The following is a 13767-nucleotide window of genomic DNA, read 5'->3' as shown; positions in this document are numbered from 1 at the left end:
GGTGTAAAGCTGGCTAGAAGAAAACTAAATACAATGAGCAAAGAACACCAGACTCCTTCAAAATAAAACAGGAACCATAATAAGACGCAGACATGACATGAACTTGACAACAAGATAACACAACAGACATGAAACATGACAGGTAGACACACTAAACAACAAGGAGAACCTGCCACAGGCATAACTGAGAGTACACTGAGGACAAGAACATGTAGTGAACAGAAAGAGATACATAACTCAGAATGCATAGAGTAACCTAAATGAAAAAAATAACTCAAAGCAACCTGATAATACAAGAACTAAACCTCCTTACAATATGCCTAGGAACACGAATATAATAACCCCAAAATGCTGGGTCACAGACCCAGCCCATGACAGAATGGACAAATCCTTTGCAGTCAATGATTAGTCATGTCTGACTTTGCCTGACTCTGACATACCCAAAGGCAGTTTCATAATTTGCTAGACATGCTCTGTTGTTGCTTGTTTATTGATCTTTCTGCCTTTTTCTTAAGAAATGATTGATTTTGCAGTACACTTTCATTCATATCCTAAAGCAATGGAGCAATCGTGGCTCAAGAGTTGGCAGTTCGTCTTGTAATCGGAAGGTTGCCGGTTCAAGCCCCGGCTTGGACAGTCTTGGTCGTTGTGTCCTTGGGCAAGACACTTCACCTACCGCTTACTGGTGATGGCGCGATATGGCAGCCTCGCTTCTGTCAGCCTGCCCCAGGGCAGCTGTGGCTACAACTGTAGCTTGCCTCCACCAGTGTGTGAATGTGAGAGTGAAATTGTAAAAGCGCTATATAAAGGCCATTATATCCACTTGCTCTGTGAAGCAATGTTCAATCATTTTTGCTGTATTTGGCTGAATCTTGATTTTTATACCTTATCAATGATAGACCTACCTCCTCGAGAGTGTTCCTGACTTTGTTAAATACCGTAAAATTGTTTTTCTTATCCATGAAGATAATTCTGCAATCATCGATTTTAGTTGATTTTAGTGCTTGCTCATAGGTGGTCATATGATTGTTGGGCTTTTCTCTGTATGCATTATTGTAGGGTCTACCTTGCAATATAAAGCGCCTTGAGGCAACTGCTATTATGATTTGGCGCTGTATAAATAAAATTGAATTGAACTGAACTTAAGATACATCTTGGTGGTTTAACATTCACTGTGGTGGTAGTGTTGGTATACAAAGGCAAAACTACAAAAAAAGTATGTTAGGAATAATGTAATGTGCACATTTGGTCATGAGAGGGTGCTCTCCACGCACTGAACTACACCTTGCTTTTATGTATTTTGGCCATGCACTCAGTGCATGTGCTGTTTTAACTCCCATGTTTTATTTTTCTTTTCAGGGGCAGAAAAGGTGATCATAACATGCAGGGACATGGAGAAAGCAAGCGCAGCAGTGAAATACATCATCGAAAGCTCAGGCAACAAAAACGTTGTTTGCATGAAACTTGATTTGTCAGACAGCAAGTCTATACGAGAATTTGCTGAAGCCATCAACAAAGGTAAAATGATTTTCTGCCTAAAGAAACATCCATATGAACACACATGAAAAGTTGCATATGTTTTACCCTCTATCTCTCTCTCGCTCTCTCATTTTTTTTCCTTAACTTTTTTCTACAGATGAGCCAAACATCCTTATCAACAATGCAGGAGTAATGGTCTGTCCCTATGGGAAAACAGCACCGACAAATACCAGGACATTGCCAGCGTTAGACAGTAGTAGCTGGTTATTTGGACTTTCAGTATAGTACTGTACAGTAGCTAAGTAGCTAAGCTACTGTCTGTGAACTGCCTGTGCACCAATCATTTGGGGGGGTTTTTTTACCTGTGAATCATTCAAATATAAAAACTGACTCAACGAAGAACAACTCTTAAATAGTATCTTTGGCACTTTTTTGCAAGCAGCCTGTCACATTAACACATGAGGGGGAGTGCAGTTTCCATTCATGGCTGCATTAACATGTCAATACAATTTTGAGGGGAGCTGTCAAATTTCCGGTTGTACTAATCAAAATCCTTAAAAAAGTTACAAATGCATATAATTTTTCAATACTCACTTTGTGATGTTGAAGTTGGATCTGATACTTCAGCCTAAATGCAACACTTATTTCATAATCAGCATTTTTATGACTTTACTGCAGAACGGCAAAGTTTAAACACATGCTTTAGATATGACAGACAGACATGAAGTTTAAGGTCAACTTGCAGATAAGAGATCTGATGTTACAGTGTACTGCACTTTCACTTACTTTTAGCCACACTCACTTCAAAATTCATTTTCCTCATCGTGTGTGTTTAACCCGGACATTTCCATATATAGTAGTTATATTGATTGGCTTCTATAATTAGACTGTGAAGCAATAATATGTTTAAAGAGGTAGATAGGGCTTTGGTTAAAAAAAAAAAAAAAAAAAGAGTACAGTTTATCGACCCTGCTATCAGAACATTTTTCTCTACCAAGGTTTAGTAGGCCGCTCTAATGAAACAAAAAATCTTTAATAACTTTTGTATGGTACCGTTTTACAGTCTAAACACAACACTCCTTTCAAGATCAATATTGCAAACAGGTGGAACAGAGAAAACATGGGGCAGGAGGGCACAGAAAAGACAACACACAACACATGGAAGCCAAATAACAAACCCTAAGAACTAGAACTCCGGAAATACTAGGACAGAAACATAAATGCTAACAGTGACAACCATGAATAACAAATAATCAAGAAACAAACATTAACCAGATACAAAACACTGGGTCACCGACCCAGGACCGTGACAGTTATATTGATTGTCTTCTAATATTAGACACTGATGCAATATATTTAAAGAGGCAGATAGGCCATTGGTTAAAATCAAAGAGCACAGTTTATTGACCTTGCTATCTGATCATTTTTCCCTCCTGAGGTTTAGTAGGCCACTCTCGTGAAGATATTTTTTTGTTTCAATAACTTCCTTGTCTGGAAGCTTAGTTGCTTTAACCTGTTATTACTGTTATTGTTGTCTCTCACAATAACAATTCAAAAGAAATCAGGATCTATGTAGTGCCTGTGACTTATTAGAGGGCACAAATGGACAACGCTGTATTACCCATGCAGGCTACATTGATGCGATGTGAAGTTACATTTCAAGTGAGGTGCAGGTCAAGGTTTTCTAGTTACCCACATACCTAGATTATAATTCACCTGTCATTAACTGTTGTTTGGCTATTGCTGTTCTGAGACTGGAAAAAACGAAAGATTTAAGACATTTGTGTATACCTTCAAGTCTATAATGAGGAGTTTTGACTTGTTGACTAGTTGCAACAATATTTACAGATTCAAGCTTTTGAAATCACTTGAAATCCGGAATTACTGATCATCAGTTAAAATGTTGTTTCCAACATTTCCAACCGCAGACAATGAATCCGTGTTAACTGACCATCAACATAATGCAACACTGGACAAACATGAGATGTGTCACCAAAATTTTACACATCACAGGTATGCTCATAGTCCATTCATCCATTTTCTTCCGCTTCTCCGGGCCAGGTCGCGGAGGCAGCAGCCCAAGCAGAGAAGCCCAGACCTCCCTCTCCCCAGCCACCTCCTCCAGCTTGTCCAAGGAAACACCCAGGTGTTCCCAGGCCACCTGGATGTTCCCACCTCAGCTAGCTCCTTTCAATGTGAAGGAGCAGCGGCTCTACTCTGAGCCCCTCCCGAATGGCCCAACTTCTCACCCTATCTCTAAGGGAGAGGCCAGCCACCCTTCGGAGGAAGCCCATTTCCGCCACTTGTATCCGCAATCTCGTTCTTTGGGTCACTACCCACAGCTCGTGACCTGTGGGTAGTGAGGGTAGGGATGTAGATCGACCAGTAAATTGAGAGCTTCGCTTTTACACTCAGCTCTCTCTTCACCACAACAGAACAGTACACTGTAAAAAAGAAAATGTTGAGAAAACGTAAAATTTCAAGGCAACATGATGCAAGAGATTTTTGAGTTTTCTCAACTTTTGCCAACTGTTGTTGACTCAACTAAGATTTACAAGTTCTGCCAACTTGGATCTTCTTGTTCACCTAATTAGGATAATCCTGGAAGTCTAACGAAGAAATTCTGGTTTCAATGCCATGTATTTCTGCCTTCACCAAACACAGATATTCTTGTTGAGTAATCATACAATTCTTACTCCAGTGAGTTGAAAATTTACCTATATAAACAAAGGAAAATGTATGTTGTTATTATACTTGAAAAAACACTTAATAAATAGATATAGAATAAAACAAAGCACAATTCAATGTTATCTAAAAGCTTATTTATTTTGTTCAACAGTCTTTTCAGTACATTTCAGAATGTCATGGGTAGTAGGGTGAATTTCTGTTAAAAAAAACAAAAAGAAAGAAAGAAAAGAAATAACAAACAAACAAAAACGTGTTGCCAGTTTCTTTTGAGAGACGTTAAAATTCCAGAGTCCAGAACCAAAAAAGAAAAGTGTCCAGCAACTTAATAATTCATGCACACACACCCTGACCGTCTTGTAAAAGCTGAACATAACTATTGCACATTAAATAGGGTAGTGCCACAAACGATTGCCTATGCACCCAGACATTGACATTTTACACAGGCTTACTATGATGAACTATGGAAGTTAAGTTCTTAGAAATGTTACCATCAATGAAGAGGAAACTAACACTATAACAAATCTTTTAAAATACTACAAGACAAATTTTCACCATATATTCTCAACAATACAGATTCATCTGACTAAAATTTACATTTCGAATAATGATTTATCCACTTCACCTTCATATTGTCCGACCAGGCCAAAATAAGATGGCCTGAATTGCTTCAAAGGTAAAACTCATCTGCTTTGGATAATCAATGTTGAGGGCATACAGAAGGCCAAAGAGGTGTGCCAGGGCAGTAGAGAGATCTGGAATGTTATGTAGCACAATGTCCCCTTCCAACACAACTGCATGTTCTCGCACAGATGTATCAGCATCGTCATCTTGTAGGATGGTGAGGATGGCAACTGATGCACCGTTCAACACTGGTTCCAAAATGTCAGTGTCCTGAAGAAAAGTAAAATATGAATTATTGAAAGCTAAGAAAAACTAAAGACAAAACAAATTTCTAAAGATTTTAACTTTAACCTCTATACCATGCTGGTCGTTTGACCCATGGAGGTTTTAAGAAGAAAAAGCTTATTTTCTTTTAATTAATGCCACCTTGTGAGTTTTGTACAAAAATATTTTCTGCTATGGAACAACCACTAACAATGCCCAGCTGCTGCTCAGCAGAAAAAAAAGGAGTGAGAGTTATGACAACTGCAATCCCACTATAAAATTATCTGGACTGCACTGAGAAAGTGTACATTTCCATTTTGGATAAACTCATCCTTTAAAAAAATCTCATAGCAATTAGTTTTACTTGCATTACTTTTTTGTACTTACTAAGCACTTCAGGAAAACCTCTGTTGCATCTTCTCTTGAGGAAAATGGGCAGGCCTCTCAGTGCCCGTTGGACACAGTGTTGGATGTCTAAAGAGTATTCAGTGGAAAACAAGAATTTCAATTAGTGAAGTAACATGGTGTACTATACACAATGCAAAATCAGAACTCTCATAGTAATGAAAGTAAAGCACAGGTCAGACCCAGCAACACGCAAAACGTACAACCCCCCCCCCAAAAAACAACAACACCACCATGTTAACAATTTTACTTTCGTTTTAGAAATTAAATAAAATACTGCAATGACTCATGACATTCATTTTTACTGACATATCCACTGATGTGTTTTGTTTGAAGCCAACATCTTTTTCAGTTTATGTTAAGAGAAAAGTATACTCTCTTCTAAAAATGTCAGATAAAGGAGCACTTCACTCACCTGTTCATCAAATTTATCCAGGAGGTCTTCCATCTCCTCACCAAGAGCTCCCTTCTTAGACCAGTACAGTTTCAGCAGGCCAGGCACAACTTTGTCAAGGGATGCATTGAAGGTCCCCAGGAGGTCTTTGCTTGTGATCCGATGAAATTTTCAGATATCTAAACAATACATTCACCAAAATATTGTCATTTATTCAGCACAGAAAATTCCTGGGTAGCTGTCTTGGACAGTCTGCACCATGTTATATGCCTGACTGTGTTATCAACAGCAAAGCCTACTTCAAAAATCTCTCATGAATACGTCTTTTGCACAGGAATAGAAACACCCCCCACAAAACCCAGTATCAATATGAAAATACATATTATGTTCTAAGTTGCACCAAAATATGTGACCAATCAGATTCTGTGACCTGCCTTAGTATTCTTTCCCTAACAATCTCAGACTATAGAAGTCCTATTTCTAGCACAAAAAGAAAAAAAATACATGCTAAGTCAAAATTATGAGATTGCCTTTCTGTTTCACAATTTCGATTTAGCATGGGGACTCTTGTACTGGCAGAAATGTTCAGGGTAAGGATTTCAATATAACACTGGCAAGGGCCTTGACTGGAGTGGTAGCACAAGATAATAAAGTTGGCCAATGCATTACCCCAGCAAATACCGTACTGCTTCAATATAAGTATAAATCATGCCCAATTTGAATAATAATTAAATTATAAATAAATTAGGACAGTCTTACCTCCTCAGAGGAAAACAGCGCAGGTCATCTCTCCTGGACCTCAGAAACCATAGGCTGACACTCCACGACCTCTCTCCGCCTGAGAGAAAATGTTTGCAATAATGAAACATTTCAATATAATGTAGAGAAAAAAAACGAGAAAAAAGTTACGGATCGGACTCCCCGATCCTTACTGCGCATGTGCAAAGTCGGACCGTACAGATCGCGTCTACCCGTGGAATTGTACATAAAATCAATACTCCACCAACAAAAAGGCTCTCAAAACAATACAATACTTTCCACAGCTTTGAAGGATAGGTCAGGTGTATCCTTCGTGGCCCACCCTATGCCAGAATTCATAGCCCAGCCGATTCTAGTTTCAAACAATGGCGGCAGCCACTTAGTTTTAATATTACTCTTATTACTCTTTCTGGGTCACAAAGTAAACTTTTAAGGTATTTTCAGGCGAGAATGTAGCTGTGTAAATTTCAAATATCTGCTCAGTTTATTAAGACAACACATTTTTGCAAAAATGCTTCTACGTTTTCGGAGACGTCTGTTACCACCAGCTTCGATAGCTAGCTGGGGATTCAAGGCTCGCTAGAGCAGCGAGAACAGCGAACTCCTGGCATATCATTTTCAACCCCCCGCGCGGTCCTTCGCTAGCTTAAACATGATATATAAGTCCCTTAGATGACTTAAATATGTTATTGTTTGGCTTTTTTTCAGTGCTTTACTCGTTCCACCCTCCTGGGTCCTCAGGAGGATGCAGCCTAGCGCTTGTAGAAAATCCTAATAACAGATGTCGTTAGCTTACCTGCTAGGGCAAATGGCCGGCAGCTCCCGCACCTGTCCAAAAAATGGTCAAATAATACACTCCAACTTCAGACCAGGTAAAATCCGTAATGGTCGAAAAATTGTAATTTTCATCCAACTTTGGCCACGTTTGTTCAAAGTTTCTTAGCAGGTTTTCAGTTCAGAACACATCGACAAACCACTATCACACAGTCTGCTCAGGCTCGTTTGGTCTAGTTCAAACTTATTCAGACCACGACGTGTGCCAGTCACCTACGGGGTTTCCCACCGGTTCCCAACTCGACTCAAAAAATCTACTCAAAAGTTGATAATCTTTGTTATGCTCGCTAGAAAATCTTAGTTAGGACAACAATGGAAGAAATTTGTTGGGCAGACATGCTATTTTAGGTTGTAAATGGAAAGTTTTATTTCTAAGTCAGTTTAATTTGAAAACTTTACTCAAATCAACAATTACTAGTTATCGTTTTTACAGTGTACAGCGTCCGCATCTCTGCGGCTGCAGCACCAATCCGTCTGTCGATCTCCCGCTCCCTTCTCCCGTCACTCGTGAACAAGACCCCAAGATACTTAAACTCCTCCACTTGGGGCAGGAACTCGTCCCTGACCCTGAGTGGGGACTTCACCCTTTTCCAGTTGAGGACCATGGCCTCAGATTTGGAGGTGCTGATTCTCTTTCCCACCACTTCACACTCGGCTGCGAACTGTTCTAAGGCGAGCTGGAGGCCATCACCTGATGAAGCCAACAGGACCACATCATCCGCAAAAAGCAGTGATAAGGTTCCTGAGACCACCCAAGTGAAAGCCTTCCACCACTTGGCTACGCCTAGAAATTCTGTCCATAAAAATTATGAACAGAATTGTTGACAAAGGGCACCCCTGGTGGAGCCCATCACCCACCAGGAACGAGTCCGACTTATTGCCGGCTATGCAGACCAAGCTCTTGCAACGGTTGTATAGGGACTGAATGGCCCGTAGCAATGGGCCAGAATCTCCATACTCCCAGAGCACCCCCCACAGGACCCCCCGAGGGACACGGTCAAATGCCTTCTCCCAAGTCCACAAAACACATGTAGACTGGTTGGGTAAACTCCCATGCACCCTCAAGGATCCTTGAGAGGATGAAGAGCTGATCCAGTGTTCCATGACCAGGACAAAAACTGCATTGTTCCTCCTGTATCCGAGGTTCGACTAACGGACGGACTCTCCTCTCCAGCACCCTGCCATAGACTTTCCCTGGTAGGCTGAGGAGTGTGATTCCCCTGTAGTTGGAACACACTCTCCGGTCCCCTTTCTCAAAGATTGGAACCACCACCCCAGTCTGCCAATCCAGGGGTACTGCTCCTGATCTACACGCAACATTGTAGAGACATGTCAACCAAGACAGCCCTACAAGATCCAGAACCTTCCTGAACCCAAGGCGGACCTCATCCACCCCAGGGGCTCTGCCACCAAGGAGTTGTTTAACTGCCTCAGTGACCTCACCCCCAGAGATTGGCGGGTCATCCCCTTCGTCCCCAGACTCTGCTTTCTCCACGGAAGACATGCCAGTGGGATTAAGGAGGTAAGTATTTCTTCCACCGCCCAACAATTTTCTCAGTCGAAGTCGAAGTCAGCAGTGCTCCACCCGCACTATACATGGTGCAGGTAGAACACCGCTTTTGGGACATTCCATGTCCCAATTGCCAGTCTTGGTAGCCGGGGATCAGTCCGCCAGGACCTCCGCTCCTGGCCACCGCCTGGCTCACAATACACCCGCTCATGGTTATTATAGAAATTTCGTTTTTAAAAAAGGATTTTGGCCTTTTAATTATATTTAGAGAAATAACACATCATAAGTCTGATAAACATGCCCCACCGGTTTGATGTTTTTGTGCAGAATTAGTGCAGCAGGATAGCATTCCTCTTGAAATAACAGGAGTCATTTGTGTTGTTGGTTATTTAATTTATAAATTATAAGCTGTGGGTGGTCAAATTTTCTCTTGTGGTATTTATTTGATGTAGTACATTTATTGTAAAAGTCTTTACCAAGTTTGGGATGCAGTATTTCATAATTAGTAAATTGTTACTATTCCCAGATACATTACCCTCATTCTATTTTCTGAAACTGAAAATTTGAATTTTAAAGTCATATTTCCTCCTTCTCCAGGTCACTTCCTCAGAGTCAGTCAGAGTCAGAGAGACTTTATTTATCCCCAAGGGACAATTAAGATAGATACCTTGCCAACCGTACATACAATACACAAACATCACATTGGGGAGACAGGTCAGGCTAGGTCGCACTGGCCGGTCGACCGCACGAGCAGCGGCCCGAACAATGGAAAATGCATAACATGAGGAAAGACGAGGAGAAAAAAGAACGCCCCCCAGACTGAGCTCCAACAGGGAGATCAGTTTGAGAACAGAAAAAAACACCTAAGCACATGAATCATCACATCCCACAACATAGAAGACATAAGATTCGAAGGCGTTTGGAGGGGGTGGGGGAGTGAGTGTAGGTCTGTGTCAGTGTATATGCATGTGTGTGTGTGTGTTCTGTGTTCAGCCGAGAGAAAATGTCCCTTCACTCGGTTAGGCAAAAGTCAACAATCTTATTAGTTATTCCCGTCAGCTTGAGCATCCAGCTGGCACCGGAGGGGCGCATGAGATGAAGATGGTAGTTGTTTTGGTTAGTGCGAACAAACTGCTTCCAATTTTACAATTGGTCTAATGTCCATCACTGGTCACCAGGTCTCTCAATTCCCGTTCTTCTTCTCCAAAATCTTATCCATATTGCAGAGCCATGAGCTTCTCCAAGATCTTATCCATGTTGCATTCAATAAACACAGTGTGAGTACTCACAGCCCTGCATATCGTCTATCATGTCAGCCAGCCTTGTGGGATTTTGAACAGCTGTAGCCGCTTCTTGTTCTTTGATAAGCCAGGTCTGAGCCAGCTCCAATCAGCCAGAACTCTGTTATCGTTGTTCCGAATTGGTAGATGTCGTTCAATGTCCTCCATCGAGAGTGTCGCCAGACACACGACGCAACCGACCATCGAGTATCTGGCAGCAAACGTCTCCGCAGGGCAATCGGGCTCTCCCCAGCCCAGGAGTTTATCAGTTTCGCTAAGGGACCAGTTGATCAAATCCATAATTCTTATTTAGGTTTTTAGAGAGCAAGTCTGGGAGACTCTCTGAGGGTTAGAAAATAAGCAAGACTATACAAAACATAAGAGAAGCCAAGCAGGGAAGATAAGGGAGAGGGAGATGAAGAAGGAGAGAAGTGCGACCGCCTCCGTCAAGAGCCAAGAGCCTGTTGATATCTTTGTTGCTTGACCTGATTAAAAAGTCAGCACCAGCTAGGATTATCAATGTATCTTCCACGGCTCACTCCTGGGGATCCATAAATCTAGAGGACCTCAACAGTGAGAAGCATTACAACAAGAATAAAGCCTATGCTCAAAGCAAGCTAGCCAATGTCCTCTTCACCCGCTCACTGGCGAAACGATTAGAAGGTAAATAATGCACCTTGCACCTGTCATTTCTCTCTTTTAATTTGTCAGTTTTCTGTTTAAATCAAATGCATAACTAGTAGCTTCACTGTTGGTGATTTCATTCACTTTTTCCTTCCTTTTAGGCACAGGCGTGACGACCTACTCTCTCTATCCTGGAGTTGTTCAGACTGAGTTGTGGCGTCATCTGAATGGTGTCCAGCAATTCTTCATGAAGATGATCAGTCCTTTTACCAAAAACTCTGTCCAGGGAGCGCAGACAACAATTTACTGTTCTGTTGACCCATCATTGGAGAAGGAGAGTGGCGGATACTACAGGTACACTTTTGCTGTAACACACAGAAATTATATTGTTACTTGTCATTACCTAGTATCATATTAGTACAGTGGCTTTCACCATTTGTGGTTTTGGACCAATGAAAGTTAAACATGATGTTTTGCAGCAGCTTATCGGCTTAGAGTAAAGGATACTTTCTCAGATTATGCAATGCATTATGAAGCGAGGTAAATGTCCAGTTAAAGTCAGAGTTTTCTCTGTCACAAAAGTGTCCCTTTTTTATCCTAGCTAAATCACCATGGTGACTTACGCTGAACATATAAGCTATTCAGGAACAGATTATGTTCAAGGTTTGGGTGAAAAATGTAATGCATTTAGTACCATGTTTTAAATGCAATATAGTTTACCATATTTCATATGGGAAACTTAGACGTGAATTACTTATATCACAAATGAAGCTAAGCTGCAACGTTACAGCAGTGTAAACTGTGCACGTATTGTCACCTGAATGTGCTTCAATTCATTTGGCAATGCAGAAAACGTTGCATGTTTGTATACTTGATTCAAATCTACTGCCAAGTCTTTTTTTTGCACTCCTGGCAAAGCAGCTTCTAGAACACAGAATAGAATAGGATTTCCTCATTGTTACAGTAACATGTACAAAAAAAATTAAGTGCAATCTCAAGAGTGCAAAGATCATTAACAGCAGTCTATAAACTGTAAACTATAAACTATACCAAAAACTATATAAGACATAGAAAAGACAAAAACAACCTGTCTCCATTCTCTCAAATTGCATAACCCCTTATTACATCGAGCACATTCAAGTGGACATTGCAGCATTTTAATGCTTTTTATAGCTCTGAGAAAAAAAAACAGCGATTCAGTCCTTCTGTCCTTTCTCTAACTGCGCTGTCTGGCAGATGGTAAGAGTTCAAAAAGTAGGTGACCAGGGTGAGATGTATCCATTATGGAATTTTTAGCCTTTTTAGAATCAGAATCACTTTTATTGCCAAGTTTGTACACAGTGTCATGGTGCAAAAATATATATAATATATACATCTGGATATAAATATTACAAATAAATACACAGAAAAGGAGTGTATACAAACTACCTACAGATATAGATATCATAATGTATTAGATATTATAACAATAACATTAACATTTAAAGGACTCAGTGTCAAGTTAATTTACTAAAATTAAAATCTCCACTTTGCCACTCGTTGCACTAAATCTCAAGATTAGCATTAATTTTGCTTCCTATATTCCAAACAGTGCAACATTTTACTGTTTTTTTTTATCTTCTTTGTATCACCTTTTTATGGTCATTATCTGATAACATCTCGAGTAGGCAGCACCCATAGGGATCATTTTGTGGAGAAGAGCTAGAAGAATGAAGAATGAAACATCAGTTTTTATGTTAGTGTGCACAGGTCCTAAAACAAATATAGTTTATAATCATTGCTAATATCTGTTATCACTGACTGGGGTTTTAAGCTTTGACAAGTCAGCTAATGCAAAGAAATCACCACTGTGATAAATTTCCATTGTAGTACAACTGAATAATCAATTCCTAAAACATTTTTAAAGGCAGACTGTTGATTCATTGGGTATTCTTCATGCTTGCTAGCGTACAAACTTAGAAAAAGTAGCCACTGTTAATGTTGACATATAGTCTTTAAGTAACAGGTAACTGACAAGCAGAGTGTTATTTGCTCAGTAGATGTTACCAAACATAAAAAGTTCGTGTTACACAAGTGAACAAAGTGCTCATGTGATACATCCTTGCTTACAGTGACTGTGCTCCTGCTAACTGCTCTGCGGCTGCCAAAGACGACAACGTGGCGGAGAAGCTGTGGGAGCTGAGCTGCAGTTTGCTCTCTTTAACGTGGGACTGAGACATTCACAACTGAAAATAACATCCTGGCAGTATATTCTGTTTCTTTATTACTTGATTATTTTATTATAATGTAGATAAAAATGTGCAGTTGTCATTATCTAAATCTGCTTACAGTTTCAGATTTTTCCAACACTCCTTGTATGCTGTTTTCTCATTGCCTGAGCACTTATGGGCACGCCAAACTTTAAACACTTCATCTTTATCTCAACAACACAGCTGTAAAACTTTATTCTGCACATTGCACAGTTTTGACTTTTTAGTTGTTCCTTGGAAATAATTTATTATGGTCACATTTGCCTTTGACTCACACAGTGAAACTGGTAACTATGTCGAATAGCAAATATAAGATCAGTGGAAATCTTAAAACCCTGATTTATAAAAATTAAAAGAAGCTTAAATATTTTCTTTATTAACGTTTAATACAAGGTTTGTAATTAATTGGATACCATCTGCATGATAATTAATAATAGACTGTAGTCTTGTTTACATTGTTTACAAAAACTTTTCTTTTTACTTTCTGACATTAAACTGACTCATGGAGAGCATTCATTTGTTTCTGTCTGCTTTCAAAAATGTTTTAGGTTAATTGTGTTATCTCCTGTATTATATTAGTGAACTGGATTAATATCACCTGATTTTACGGCCTCATTAATCCATAAATGATTTCTCACAGTTTTGTTGCCAGGGAAAACA

The 13767-nt window shown here is 40.0% G+C and overlaps 1 protein-coding gene and 1 long non-coding RNA gene across 2 annotated transcripts; one reads left to right on the top strand and one right to left on the bottom strand.

The window, feature by feature from the left end:
* Positions 1 to 4642: 4642 nt before the first annotated feature.
* On the bottom strand, positions 4643 to 7911 carry LOC109203546 (uncharacterized). The gene is made up of 5 exons (XR_002063281.2): positions 7407 to 7911; positions 6611 to 6689; positions 5873 to 6030; positions 5440 to 5526; positions 4643 to 5058 (listed from the first exon to the last, which is right to left on the bottom strand). It is a non-coding gene; the product is annotated as an uncharacterized LOC109203546 (long non-coding RNA).
* Positions 7912 to 10391: 2480 nt separating this feature from the next.
* Positions 10392 to 13621, top strand: LOC106098855 (retinol dehydrogenase 12). The gene is made up of 4 exons (XM_025910608.1): positions 10392 to 10468; positions 10656 to 10897; positions 11020 to 11212; positions 12970 to 13621. Exons 1-4 carry the CDS (start codon positions 10392 to 10394, stop codon positions 13070 to 13072), a joined length of 615 nt encoding a protein of 204 aa, XP_025766393.1. The 3' UTR covers positions 13073 to 13621.
* Positions 13622 to 13767: the final 146 nt, after the last annotated feature.

This window comes from Oreochromis niloticus, linkage group LG9 (genome assembly GCF_001858045.2).
Source record: "Oreochromis niloticus isolate F11D_XX linkage group LG9, O_niloticus_UMD_NMBU, whole genome shotgun sequence".
Classification (NCBI taxonomy): Eukaryota; Metazoa; Chordata; class Actinopteri; order Cichliformes; family Cichlidae; genus Oreochromis; species Oreochromis niloticus.
The sequence above is the reverse complement of the archived record's forward strand: the minus strand, read 5'-3'. Positions and strand labels throughout refer to the sequence as shown.

Excerpts from the sequence above, each read along its gene's own strand:
- LOC106098855 (XM_025910608.1), top strand. The coding sequence starts at position 10,392 with ATGTCCTCCATCGAGAGTGTCGCCAGACACACGACGCAACCGACCATC. Across the intron at positions 10,898-11,019 it reads ACTGGCGAAACGATTAGAAG|GCACAGGCGTGACGACCTAC; the intron begins GTAAATAATGCA and ends CCTTCCTTTTAG. Across the intron at positions 11,213-12,969 it reads GAGAGTGGCGGATACTACAG|TGACTGTGCTCCTGCTAACT; the intron begins GTACACTTTTGC and ends CCTTGCTTACAG.